At 45.1% G+C, this 14,745-nt stretch overlaps 1 protein-coding gene across 2 annotated transcripts in view; it reads right to left on the reverse strand.

Moving 5' to 3' along the window:
* Pkc98E (Protein kinase C) overlaps window positions 1-14,745 on the reverse strand; it is a 40,293-nt gene continuing 25,548 nt past the window's right edge. For both annotated transcript variants that reach the window (XM_065435089.1, XM_065435088.1), the window contains 7 exons: window positions 12,648-12,847; window positions 11,362-11,535; window positions 10,424-10,578; window positions 10,175-10,313; window positions 9,367-9,555; window positions 7,261-7,407; window positions 1-5,505 (listed from right to left, as the gene is read on the reverse strand). In XM_065435089.1, the coding sequence (XP_065291161.1) occupies window positions 5,326-5,505; window positions 7,261-7,407; window positions 9,367-9,555; window positions 10,175-10,313; window positions 10,424-10,578; window positions 11,362-11,535; window positions 12,648-12,847 (1,184 nt within the window). In that variant the 3' untranslated portion in view covers window positions 1-5,325. The remainder of the gene's footprint in view (window positions 5,506-7,260; window positions 7,408-9,366; window positions 9,556-10,174; window positions 10,314-10,423; window positions 10,579-11,361; window positions 11,536-12,647; window positions 12,848-14,745) is intronic.

Here is a 14,745-nt window from a genome sequence, read left to right on the forward strand (position 1 = left end):
TCAAGGTTGAACCAAGAGCTGTGATTTATAACATTGAAACACCTTTGCACACAGCATTCACTGAAAGGTAACTATTGTCACCATGGCGATATGATGACGAGCACTGAAAAACATCTCTCCACATTGTCACCTCACTCTCGTGAGAACAAAACTTTATAAAGCAAACTTCACGCACTGCAACGCACTGCAATGCAGTGCTTGGATGGAGACAAAATGGCCATTTTTACAAAAGCAAGCACGCTTGGAAGGTGCTGGGCATGCGCTGTGTCTGGATGCTGCCATCGTTTACTGCACACTTGACCCCACAATCACAATTAATTTTAGCTGCATTTTTTACTATATAAATATAAACAAAGGTCAATCCATAAGTCAGAGTGAGTCAATTTCACGAAAGCCGCAGCACACATTCTTGTGTTCTCCAGAGTTGGCAAAGTAGCAAGCCTTGTACAACAAGCATATTTATACTCAACATCCACACTCTGGCCAAACACATTGCTCAGTTTACGTATGTTCTCTATCTGCTCCACTCACATAGATGCAAAAAAAGAAAGAAACAAAGGAATCCACTGAAAAGAAACAAGGCAGACAAAAGCAGGCATAAAGAAAAGTCACAGCAATGCTTCATCAACCAACAACTTACATTTACATTATGTACATGTGCACACAGCATGCACCAAACAGTTTGGCACTGTCTGATGCACTCTCTGATGTGTGCAAGTGAGTATTTTGTTATGTGAAACGGCAGTCTTCTTTTATACCAAAAAAAAAAGAAAGAAAACTTGGAACAAAAGATGCTGAGCCATTATAATTTACAATTTCCTCGAAACTGAAACGAACGTGAAACAGTGTGCCAATACACACAGACATAACTACTGCACATAGCATTAAAAGCAACAAGCCGCTACAATGACATGGCACAAATGCTGAGAGATGGTGGGGCACTACTGTTAAGAAAGACTAAAACAAACTATCATCAATTTAATGCAAATTCAATGCAGTTAACCCACACTACAACAGCACTGCATCAGAGACTTATCCCAATGAATGAGCAAACTCACATTTACACGACTAACTGCGCTTTTGCAAATGGTTACGACCACTGGTTATAAGGGGATAACAAAAGATGTGCCATGTGCAAAATCAACACAACTGAACAGTACAGCTGTGCAGACACAGTTAGCTCATGATAATTCGCCCTTTGTCTGAGACACGAAGAGAACAGTTCAAATAACCCACGTTAAAGTTTATGGACATGTTTAAAATGCCACCTTTCATGGTTTTTCAAAGCAAATGAATTGAAAAGGTGGGTCGTGTAAACAGATGTCAAACAAAAGTCAACTGTACGACGCGAGAACACAGTAAGAGAAACACGTGTTCCTCGTTGCAGTCTCAGAGTGTAGTTATAATGACACATTGGCAATCGAATCGAGATTGCAATTGAAATAGCTTGACAATATGCGACAACCTCCTTAGCCTGCAAACTAATGAGAGGTTTGACAATAATGAGAATGTACGCACAAACGCTCGCAGACGTTTTTAGAACAGTGACATCATAACAAAGCAAAGTTTCTAGCATGTATCAAGCATACAGCCGAGAGCCGAGGCATACGCTCCACGCTCGTGCACATAAGCCGCACAATGCACATCCAGATTGTAGGTTAACTCCCAATGTCGCTTCTGTGTCCCAATAAATTCTGCAAGTGGCTGCACATAATGCAAGAGCTGCTCAGTAGTGGTAACTGCTTAACGCAGGTATTGTGACACATACATCAAGAACACAAGCGCTCAGCAAGTTTTTCTTTTTTTTTGTATGATGCAAGGCATAAGGAGCACGAATTTACACTGATTTCGCAACAGTGCTTCACAAACAATGTGTGACTTTTCCAAAGAAATGATCATCAACCTTTTCGACAAGAACTGAAGAAGCTACAAGGTTTCTCTTCGAAGTTCCAAACATAAATAAAGCTTTGGTTACATTATAAAGGAGTCCCACGGTACTTTCATTACGCTGCAGGCACAACACTGGTCTGCTCACAGCAACCAGAATGACAACATTTCCCACATACACGGTTACAGAAAATCTGGATCGGCCATCTGCTTTACGGTGCAGGGAGTGAGGCTTAGTTTACCACATATGCGAGGGCATAGGAAAAAAACAAAAAAAAAAACAATATCAACAGTTCAGTACCAGAAAAGCACAATGCAAGCAGTCTACATGGTACTTAGTACTAACTTAAGCAAAGCACAATATCTCCATGATCTTCAAAATAGCACAAAGATGCCAGCAGGGCAAGACGAAATCTTTGGAAAGTGCGAAATGCACAAGCTGTTCGGTGCACCGCGGGGGCGCATCTGCCAGTGCTAAGAGGCTGAAATGTAAAGCCACTGGGCATGTATGGCTGAACCGGTGACAACAAATAATAAATACTGATGCACAAGTCAAATGACCTAAGAAGGAGAAAAAAGAGACTAAGCAGAAAACAATGAACAGAGTGGGACACAACATGGAACACAGCATCGCATGGGGCCTTTGGGTCACGAAAAAAAAAAAAAAAAAGAAAAGCACAAGGGCACTGTGTTGATGACTCCGTAATCACAGCTACGCTGAGGCTATCATTGGAACGAGTCCCACGTGTTGGACCCATGCGAGCTTCGTCCAAACAGCAGTGGCGCAATGCTGCAAACACAAATTTCCTCCTTCAAAGCGTTATCTAAATGCAACGATGTTGCGGTACTATTTACTCCTAGGTAGGATCAAGTCAAAGAACATGTCTGTCTTTGGAAACCTCTCATGCAACATGTGTTGGGGGACTGACAGACCAGTGGGACCAGACATGCAGCTGGAAGCTACAGTGTGCCACTTGTTACGAAGGCACAAGCACCTATCTTTCTTTGGTGTGTCGTACAAGCAGCGCAGGCAGTACCACACGCTACTGCTCACTCATTGTCAAAACCGGGCCGATACTACTTCAAGACAAATGTTAGGTGCAGCCTTCGTCAATATATGACAGGGAGACCAAGTGTTGTTCTGTACCAGCTACGTCACGTTGTGCCTGTCAAGACATCTGGCGTTAGAAAATAAAAATGGGGAAGTTCACTCCTCTCCCCACAGTGCAGATGCCATAGGCAGCTGACAAGGCACCCTAGAGTCAGCTATGGCCATGCGTGCAGTGGCTTTGGTTCTTTTGACAAAGGCTGTACATACCAATTATTTTAGGAGTCGCTAACCCAGTCGAAGTTGACTAGCATGATTGCTCGACAAGCTTATCAACGATTACGCGTGCGTGAGAGCAAGCCAATATTTGCAGACGCACTGAAGATTTCCAGACAAACTGGAGGATGGAATATTTTTAGTCACAGGAGGGCAAAGTCCATTTACTTTGTTGTGGTGGGTGGCCTACAGCCATCCACAGAATTGTGTCATCACACCAAGCGTCTGTTTTAAGGGAAGGGAATCAACAATGATCTTTAATACTTGACATATCTCATGGGTGGCATGACTCTCTTGCCCAACATGTTCCCAGAGAACTTGCAGCCATTTATACCTGAAACACAGATATTCACCGGCATATGATTACCCCGCTCGCTACTCTACAACCTGTTGCAAAGACTTAGATCCACTTGTGAAAATATAGCAAGCGCAACACCTTCAGTGTAGCGTATACCAATTAATTGACAAGCATAAGACATGCACTCAAACTGTACTCCTCTTCTGCACAACCAAACTGTGGCCCAATGGCGAAGGTGAAGCTTCCACAAGAAGCCTAGAGAAATATAAATAAGAAAGCTTGGTTCAGCCACTCAGTGCAATTTTAAAGTGTACCAAGAACTGACAAATCCGGCCATTTCTCTGTGTTCCCTCATAGCCAATTCCACATTGACCAGCACCAGTGCTTGCTAAGAGAGCCTGGATCAGACGGGCAACAAGTTGACACTGTCAACTTCAAAACTCCGGGGAACAGCAGATGTGGGCCTTGACTGATGTGCGAGATTAGCCTGGTAGCATTATCGACCTGTGCCCAGGATGTGCTGAATGATGGATGGATGAAACGAAACAAAACAAATGGACAAAACAAACAAGACCTTCTGACCGCTGCTTACAGACATGAAACATGCACATCTAACGAGATTACCCCTCCTTTCTAAAGTCCATGGAAGTTGTAGAGAATAAATAAATAAATACTATGCATTATGAACACAGCGAAAACAAGTCACGGCTAGTAATAAGGTTTGATGCAGTGACCTGGAAGTAGAACGGTGGGATCAAAAAAATTGACACGGTAGTGTCAAGGGGAAAAGAAAAAGCAAGAATAAAACCTAGAAATTATGTAATAAGATGCCTAATTAACGAACACTATATGATGTCCTTTCAGGAACATGGCCACCTACAAGACACGCTTTTGCCTGAAACAAACTATTCGAGGCTCCCCTCGAAACACAAAGCGATGTTGCGGAGGATGGAGAAGATGCACACATGCGAAATTTTGTGAAATTTCAGACAACGAGCAAAGCAATGAAGTATATTTGCAGCGAAACCAAGGAGATGAAAAAAACAAAACAACTGTGAAATGAGGCCAGCCTTTATGGCTGGGCCAGTCGTAGCAGCCCAGGGCACATGGCACTAAACAAGATCGGCTCTGGACTAGACTAGAAATGGGTGCCTGAGCGCCACCTTTTCCACCTGCTGCTTCCGACCACGGCACAGACGTTTGGCCCGGCAAACCCGGCTCACGTAACATTCTGGAGTTCAAAGGGCAGCGGGAAGGGTATTTCGAACAGTGCCGCCGCGGCCTTCAACGAAAGAGCAATAAAGCAGCACGACGACGAGACACGGCGAGATTTCGGCAGTGCGTCGACAGGTGTCTCGGCTACTAATTGTGTCTGCGTGGAAATGCTAACAGGTTTGGGGTCTGCGAATTGCCTGTCACAACCCCGCCTGGAGGCTACTACCATCGGAGTTACAAGGCCCGCCAAAATGTCGTCGTTGCTGCGTGCGAGAAAAGAAACCGCTTTAACTGGAGTCCGTGCATGCCACAGCGACAGTGCCTCTACGGCGTTGCGCTATGGGAGAAGACGGTGCCGCTAAGAGTGTGGCCAGGTGTGCGGCATACAGGGAACCACCTGGTTGGAAAAGAACCACCAATCGGAAAAGAAAAGTAAGGGGGGACAGGAAAAGTGTGAGGTCGAGAGGAGAAAGGTTGAATGGGCCAGCCAGGCACTGCATCCGCCAGAGGGAAGGCGGGAAAGGAACGGAGTGATGGTGGATGGTGTGTGCGCGTGTGGGGCGTGACTAGAAAGGGCGACCCGTCACGTGCGGAGGAGGCACTATGTCGCGGGCCCGCCCTCGCCCGCAAACCTGGCCGGATTGAAGTCCTCGTTGACGAAGGAAAAGCCCTTGAACTCCTCTTGGTTAATGTTGCGCAACACTTCCGAGTTGACCGGTGTCAGCACCGGCTCTTCCTTGGTGAAGTCTTGGTCAAAGTTGTTCACGTCGCGCTTAGTTTTCTGCGCAAACAAGAAAAGCGGAGAGAGTTTGAAGGTGGGTTGGCAACTGGGGTGCCAAAGGTATGCAAGTACATGCATGAAAGCATGGACACATAAATCAAGACATTGAAGAGAACAGGAGATGCGCACCCTTACAAAAACAACCTTTTGTAGCTCTAGAAGCGTACGGTGAGGGGGCTAGTTGGTATGACATTATAAGAACAAAGAAAAACTGTGCAAAAAAGAACAAGACAGAGAAAGAACCACACGACACGGGCGCAGACTAACAACTGGTTTAATGCTCCAACGCCTCTTTCCTACCAGCAACAGAGCGCATGTGCACCAACCACAAAGACCAATGCTGCTATCATGTAGTCAAGCCTAGAAATGCCAACTCCTTGCAATACAAATGTGTGGAAGCCTCACTAACACATTTATCTGGCCCTAATCTCGCGATTTCTAAAGCTTCGATTACTTCACGCTCTTTCTTATCCCTTGCGCGTCCGACAATCTTAGTCCTGCCGAAAAGTGGGGTACAAACTTTGCCGTCATGCCTGCAGGTCTTGCAATGCTTAGGAAGATGCTGTCCTCTAGAATCATCTAGGGAATTGGCATGTTCTAATAATCTAATATTAATGCAGCGGCCTGTTTGTCCAACGTACACGCTGCCACAACTCAGCGGAACCTCATAGATGACATTCGCTCTAGAGGGCACAAACTTGTTCTTGTGATTAGTGCTGCACTCGATTTTCTTTTTCCTATCAGGTCTAACTAAATTGGACAGACTGGACAGCTTACAAGGTGCCGAAAAGAGAACCTGTATGCCAAATTTACCCGCGACCCTCTTCAGGCCGTGCGAGACCCTGTGGACATAGGGCATAACTTCATACTTCTTCCTCTCCTGTGGATCCGCCCCACGAGGCTTTGAACTTTGTCGGAAGGACTTCAACAGGGACTCGGCAACAGCCCGAAGAAGGGCCAACGGAAAACCGGCCGACCGAAGGCGATCAGCTTGGGCATTAAAACTAGAGTGAACCTTATGTGGGCAGGACTTCACTAACGAATCCCTGAGGCACGTTGACGCAATCCCCCTCTTGACCAGCTTCGAATGGCTCGAGTTGAAGGGTAGAAGTGCACCGGCAAATTGTTTCAATCAAGAACATGGCGCCAAACAGCAAATTTGGTAGATAACATCGAAGTAGCTAGGCCTAGGGTTGCCGCAGTGGTGGCTATGGCTGCCAGCAGATCTGCATGCTAGGGCGCTGGTTCAAGGCGGCGCGAGAATCAATATGGCCACGGTTATGGCTGCGATTAATTACGTTTCGGACCTGCGGTCATGGCAAAAAGTCCGGAAAATCAGACAGCGAAGGCCTTTTCCATCCGAAATTTGAGACGCTCATACACCGACTATATGAGATACGCAGGCGGTGCCGCAAATGTGTCCGAATATCGGGCATATCCGAGAAATCGGGCATCCGGAAAATCAGTTGTTATCTGTATTTGAATGTTCATAAATTGATTCGTATTGTGGGGTAGTTGCATAACCCTAGTGGAAACATTGCATTAGTGTGAAAATGCGAAAAAAATAAAGACATACTTTTGTGCAGTTTGCGCAGACGACACTTGAGTGGGTGCAGGCAAGTCGAATTGCATAAAAATGACGCAAATGGTGCAGCTGGACCACCACTGATTATGCCAGGCCATTCTTCCTTTCAACCCAGATTGTATGCCATCTCGACAAAGCGCAGCATGTTTGCATATGCACGGGATACTCACAATCTTGGGCTTGAAGGGTGGCTTGACTTTGCGGGCCTCCAGGGCTTCCCAGTCAATGTCCTTGAAGAAAGCGTGGCTCAAAATGGCCTGCTCACCACCTTGTGACTCCACGCAGCCCAACCGCTTGGCAGGATTCTTGGTCATGAACTGCATGCCCGAGTGTCAATCAATCAATAATTCAAATCAATCCATCAATCAATTCCATTTTACTAAAAAAGTAAGTGCTCTGCTGCAGGCAACATTTACTTCATTGGTATGTACACGTTAACTAAACACCGTGACTTATTGAGAGAAACCCTCCTCTTCTTCGCCGTTTTCTTGACGACTGTGCAATACACGGTCAGCAAGGATTGTGCAACTTTCTTGCCAATGTGGCCCAGACGATTTTCCTTCCCTGCAATGCTTTACCAAAATCGAACTTTCTTTACAGCAGCCTCAACGCTGCACTAATGCATCCAGGAATGTTTTATGGCTGTCGTCACAGGTGCCTTGTCATTCGAATCACTGTGCACTGCAGCACTTTTGTCTTTGTTTACTACATTTATTCCTACCTCCACTTGCCTTTAACTTTTATTTCGTTTACGTGCATACATCATGCTAAAGGCACAAGATATTATTGGTCACACATACCAATAAAGAAATAAACAAATGCCACGTAAAAAATGAGGAAGCCTTCATTCACACGCACTGATAACTGCTTCAGGTGTATGCTTACTCAGAGTCACTAATGCTCACACACATAGTGCTCTGGTATTGCTACAATGTAGGTGAGTGGTTTAATGATGGTGTTGAGCTAAGGCACTCAGTAGTGTGACAATCACTCTTTCTTTTCACAATTTGTAACATTCCATAGGATTTCTATGTCCTTTGTGTCTACAGCAGCTGCTGCTTTTACTAAAAGTTCTTGAAGGTTGTGTAAGGACTGGTCATTCATCATGACCTATGCTTATGGCTACAGGACATTTGGGGTTCATAGGAAAGTTCCACTTGCACACTGCACATAATGACTGCACTTTCAGCCTTCTTGTGAGCAGCTCGGCCTTGATGAGACCTTGTAGATAGTTTTGAGTGTGGATGCACTAGCATTGATTGAATTCACCAGTGGGTTCTCACTGCTTCCTGGAGTAGCATGTTCAGGCCTACAGCCTGGTAGATGTATCTGATTTGAACAGCACCAAGCAAGAAGACGACGAAAAGATGAAGATGAATGCTACGTTAACATCAAACAATATTAATTTTATCTTCCTTGCACTGCTTTGGGCTGCTCATATAAGAATATGTCCAAACAACAAGCTTGACTTCAAGTGCTATCCAGTTTAGACTAGAAAGACAACTCTCACTCGTGATCACTCACACACAATCCAATCCGTGTGCACTCATCAACACACATATTCTGTCAGGAAACTCAACTATCATGCTTCCCCTGTTATTTTCCCCACATGGCTCATGCATCTCCTGGAACCCGGCTTCCCTGCATAGCCCATGCAGCACTAGTAGTTGCTAGCTGCGCAGTATTACAAGAGAGGGTGCGAGTGTTTCACTGCTAATGCCACCTCACAGTGAGCATACTAGGGCGCAACAGGAAAGAGCTTGAGATAACTGGTGTGAAATAGACACGCAACAACCACGAAAGGTAGACAAGGAAGAAAAGCACTCGTCTTCCGTTCGTGGTTGTTGCGTGTCTATTTCACACCAGTTATCATGTAACAGCAGCAAGCAGCTTTACTAAGGGAAGAGCTTCCTTCTTTTTGGCTGCGGGAACTCAATGCATGCAGACAGGACTGGGCACACTCGATAAGGGGCTTTGCAGGATCGTCCAGAGAGAGAGAAAGGGAATAAGCCTCATTCAGGAACCCCAGTTGGGGTTTGTCACCAGTCCGGGTTCGGCCCGAGGACACCTTCCCGTTCACTCCTATGTTGCTAGCTAGCTTGCCTATTTTATAGAAGGTGCAATGAATGCCCTCTGGTTTGTTTCCACTACTGTGTCCTCTGTTCCAAGAGCACATTTGAGACCCACAGCTATCTTCTCTGGAACAATGCAGTAGTACTGATGCCCCCTGCATTGAACAAGAAAAGTACAATGTCATGTTAGATGCCTGCACGCACCCCTTTGAGTATGGAAACGGCTTCCTTGCTTAGCCACACTGGGTAGAGGACGTCGTCGTGCAGGATCGACTCAAAGAGGTCGTCCTCGTTGTCCGCCTCGAACGGCGGCTGGCCCGCCATCATTTCGTACATGAGCACACCTAGCGCCCACCAGTCCACTGATGGGCCATACTCCAACTCTTGCAGGATCTGAAGGAGGCAAACACCACAGAGAAAACGGAATGAGGTAAGCACAGTTTTTTTGACATTCTTCAACCAAGAGCAAGAACACCATTTTGGCTGCACACACTAGTGCAGGTAGTAAATCTGAATGCCCCCTGAACTTTTGACTATGACTGTGCAGCATTACAAACCAATGGTTTATTCAGGAAATATCAGAATGCAGAAACAAATGGTGGCTGGTCGTATTATGAGAGTACTGCATTGGGCTTTACAGATAACTATATATATTCATCAACCAGTGTCAGAACATCAGCTGCAGTTCAAAGCATACTGCCATGATGTCTGACAGTGCATGTTGTGCCGTTTGTCACAAGCACTTGGAAGCAATACGAGTTCCGAGTGGCCACTACTGCATATTGCATGGTCACAAGCAGCCATAAGCAGTTGCAAAAAATGTAAAATGCAAAGCAATGGAGACGGAATTGTCAACTTTGTTTTGCAAGCCTACTGGCATCGCAAGAGGTGGCACGACTGCTCGGAACCATCAGTTTGCAGCCACAGTAACAGAGGGTGCCACAATGGTATGCAATTGTGGTGACTTTTCACAATGGCAGTCTGCAAGGTGTAAGGGGTCCCACGCACACACCTCTGGAGCGATGTAGTCCGGTGTACCACAAAAGGTGGTCGTCGTGACGCCATCCTTGATGCCTTCCTTGCACATGCCAAAGTCTGCGATCTTGCAGTGACCGTCCGTGTCTAAGAGAATGTTGTCTAGTTTTAAATCCCTGCACAAGGAGTGAAGCATCAAAGTGTGAGTAAGTAAGTTCACTAGAGCTCAGCAGCACAACAGTCATCGAGAATCGATGGCAAGTAGAGAAACAAAGTGGTGGCTCACCTATATATGACTCCGTACTGATGTAGAAACATGAGGGCTAGCGTCACCTCGGCTGCATAGAATCGTGCTCGCGGCTCGTCAAACTTCCTCGCCTTCTGAATCTGGAACATCAGGTCTCCACCGTTGACGTACTCCATGACGAAGAACAGTCGATCCTGGTGGAGAGGAAAGATGAACAAAATAGGGATATTCATATCTGGACAATGCCATAACCAGTAAGGAGCCCTCAGCCAGCGCCTCAGCATAGACGAACGAGAGCAAGCCTCCTGGGAATGTTGCCTCTTCCGTGTTATGCTCAGTGACTGCATCGACATCTACCTCAATGATCATTTATGAATTTTGAAGGCAACGTTGGAGAAAGAGGAAAGGTGGCTAATAGCATTGCAATTTTTTTGGCATAGCTTTTTTTTTTCTGTCACGAAATAATGCCTTTTGAAGTGTGAATGTTCTTTATTTTTATTTGCACAATGTACAAATATTTTGAGACACAGAGGACAACAGAATTTGAGATGACTGATTGGTGCTGCCCTTTCAAGCTTGATACAGGTTTTATCCCCATCTAAAAAACGAAGAGTCCCAGGGTCAGATATTTCATGGGTCAATTTTCCGAAATGTCGCTTTCAGCATGTGCTCATTGGCTAAACAATTAAAAAAAGGGGGCCATGAAGGAAGGAACTGCACAGTCGCTGTTATTTTCCTGCTGAACAATCCTTGAATGCATGGAAACAATGCCTGTTGCACTGGTGAGGTATTTCGGTATAAAATAGTGAAAGCTTTTTCCGAGATGATTGGTTGAGGATACAAAGACCCCTGCTTTATTTCATGGAAGGCTGGCACCACGAAAGCTTAATGACCGATGTGACATCTTTCGCACCGTCAGTTGTGACTCGAGAAATGTGAGATGGGCTATTCTAATGAACGCAAGGTGCAGAACCCACCTCAGTCTGAAAGCAGCAGTGGAGGGCTGTGAGGAACGGGTGCTTGGCGGACAGCGTCAGAATGCGCTTCTCCGTCATGGTGCAGTCAACGTCGTCGTCTTGCAGGATGACATCCTTCTTGAGCACTTTCACAGCATACACTTCTTCTGTGCCCTTGCGTTCGGCTAGCATGACCTGGGCAAGAAAAGCACCAAGAAACCCTTTGTGTCAAATCATGCAGGTGCTAACCTACGGAGGCAATACTTTCTCGCATCCCCTGACATATGTTTTCCCTGCATGACTCTCACCTCTCCTATCGTTTGGCTTCCCCAAATTACACACACACAAAAGTGCGGGAGCAGTTGTTGTCGTTACAAGTCTACAACAAGACATGCCCGCGAGCACTCCTACGCTAGCACCACCAGAGAATATGGTTACTTGGACGCATGAAGAAAACCATAACACACACCGACCAAGATGAATCAGTGATAAAATACGTCTTGACCCCCACATCGGAACCTTGCTGTCAATCTATTTGTGAACAAGGCTCCCACATGTGGTGCCGAAATATCAAGTTTTTAATGATTTCTTTATCTTGGTCGGCTTCTGTTATAATTTCCTTTCATGCCTCTTCAGGACTGGATGAGATTTCGTCAGACACTTGGCTCTATCACTCGGATGCACTTCCATTCGAGGAGCCCCACCCACAAATTGAACTGAGCCTCGGAGACCACCACGTGCAAACATTTGCTTGTTATCCCTGAATGGTTAAGTTCCTCTATTCCTCAGCGTATCTTATCGAGCAAGTGGTAATTGCTCATTGGCTAGCCAGCATTAATTAGTATTGTAGCATAGCAAGAAAAGCTACATTTGTAAGTTTGATATGTCCAGAATGTTACATTGCTAAGAGCATTTTGGTGCACACCATAAACTTAAACAGGTCCTTCTAATAATTTCTTTAGGATGAGGTAACAGTGGTCATGTCAGTTATCGTTCAAATAATGCACTTCTTTTCTTTTTCCTTCTAACTTTTCCATATATACTTCTTAACCACCATCATGATGCCATGATGATGATCACTGCTGTGAAGCTGCAACTACAGCTACAGCCTGCAGTAATAACCAACAAGAGTGGTGTATGCTGACATTATGAATGCAGTTACGAGGTCTCTATGACAGAGGTTGCTTGAATAAAAATAAACACAGCCATGATGACAACAAGATAAAAGAATTGAGTACAGTGCTACGGTGAGTGAAAGCTACCAGTGCAGAATGCAGTCCCCTGCAAGCCCGACTTGGCGTGCGTACCTTTCCGAAGCTGCCCTTGCCGAGCACCTTGATGAAGAGGAAGTCCTCCAACCCAAACTTGCGCAGCCGCCGACTGTCGCGGCTGCTCGGTGTGGGAGAGAATTTCTCGACAGGCTCGCCGCCCGTGTCTGGCACTTGAAGTGACAGCTGCCCGTACGAGTCTGTCAGTGACAGCATGTCGTAGGCCCCGAAGCTCATGCCTGCAAGAGAGACACCCCATGCCTGAACGTAAATGGTGCATTCTTGACTGTCGTTCGCTACGATGACACAAGGCAGGAACAGAGAAAGAGAAAAAAAGAACTGACCAAGCTTTGTTTCAATCTCACACCGGTTATGCACAGAAGTTGGACGTCACATGCAGAAATAAAACTAATTCTGAAACTTATTATGGTTTCTTTCTCCCAAGAACATGCAATGATTGAAAACTGCTTGCATCTGAAATGTTTCTTACTGATCCCTCCTGTTTAAAGATTCATTAGCTGATTTGCTCCATTCTGATTAATCATATCCTATGTGTCCTTGTATTACAATTCGGCATGTTTTATTATAGACCGAGTTATATTCTGACTTTTACACCTTAACCAAGCAAGGTCCACCCAGCCTATCAGTGCCAAAAAAGCTAATTGAGTCTTTGAAGGATAGTAACATTTTACACAGATTGCAAACCATCTTTTACTCAAGTATACATGAATTATAACCATCAAATAGGTTCATTAAAGTCAGGCATGACTACTGTACTATAGAATTCCAACTAGCTAGCTAGCTAACTAGCTAGCTAGCTAGCTAACTAACTAACTAACTAACTAACTAACTAACTAACTAACTAACTAACTAACTAACTAACTAACTAACTAACTAACTAACCAACTGTACTGAGTACTATGCAGCCAGCGTTCCGTAGAAGTTCTCAATCAAAAGTATGTAAAGGGTTTAAAGGGTTTTCTGAATTCTGAGCCCGCAAAATGCCAATCAGCAAAGCCACTATTAAGCTACCATAATGGCAACAAGACACACTGCTGTCACGTTCTACACCCAAGAACACATCCTTTGCAGTGCGAAACACAGTGTAAATGCTGTGCACAGGTTATCAACAGAGTAGTGCGAAATTAGAAATCCGGAGACCATTAGCATCTAATGGAAACCATAGCGTATTTTTGTAGCCACTCTAGTCCTTCCACATAATTAGGTAAAATATTGCTCATATTTTAATAAGAGAGCAGTAGATTGCCTTTAGAACGAACCCGTCCAGCTGAATTCCACTTTCAAATGAACAGTTTGGGTACCTTTATATGTTTTCCCAGAGATGCATTGCACTTCGGTGGAGTTAACTCTAGATAACGTAAACTGGTTTCGTAGGTCGACAGCCCTTCCACATAAGAAAAGGCATGGTACTTATAGATTAATAAACGCCCACATTATTCCCACAGCTGAATGCAGGCAGGAAATACAGATGGGCGCCCTTCACGGTTCATGTCCACACCCTACTCTTTGGAATCAAAAAAATTAAATTATGCGGTTTTACGTGCCAAAACCACTTTCTGATAATGAGGCACACCGCTGTGCGGGACTCCCACAATGGACATTTTGGCCACCTGGGGTTCTTTAATGTGCACCTAAACCTAAGTACATGGGTGTTTTCGCATTTCGCCCTCACTGAAATGCAGCTGCCATGCCCGGAATTCGATCCCGCGACCTCGTTCTTGCTCATTGGTATGGTGCCAATACAAAATACTTCTTGTACAAGTTAGGCCGATAGTGACCTGTGTACAATGTACAAGAGGACATAGCTTAGTTAATACAGTTGAACCACTAGATAACAAACATTGATATAACAAATTATCGGATATAATAGAATAACACTACCATGGTTCTTGCCTATGCTGCTAGCTTGTATTGAATACATGCTTACAATGAATATGGGACTTAACGAAGGTATTTTCATGCCGGATGCGACTTCATTATGATGAGGTTCAACTGCATGCTATTGCAGTTTCTTCACTCCAAAGCATCAAGTTTCCTACAAAAATAACTGGAGGGAACTCGGCGCTGCTTGTATATGGGTGCTGCAAGCATGGTGGCTCAGCCAGTGTTTGAATGA

This window comes from Dermacentor albipictus, chromosome 7, assembly GCF_038994185.2.
Source record: "Dermacentor albipictus isolate Rhodes 1998 colony chromosome 7, USDA_Dalb.pri_finalv2, whole genome shotgun sequence".
Taxonomy (NCBI): Eukaryota; Metazoa; Arthropoda; class Arachnida; order Ixodida; family Ixodidae; genus Dermacentor; species Dermacentor albipictus.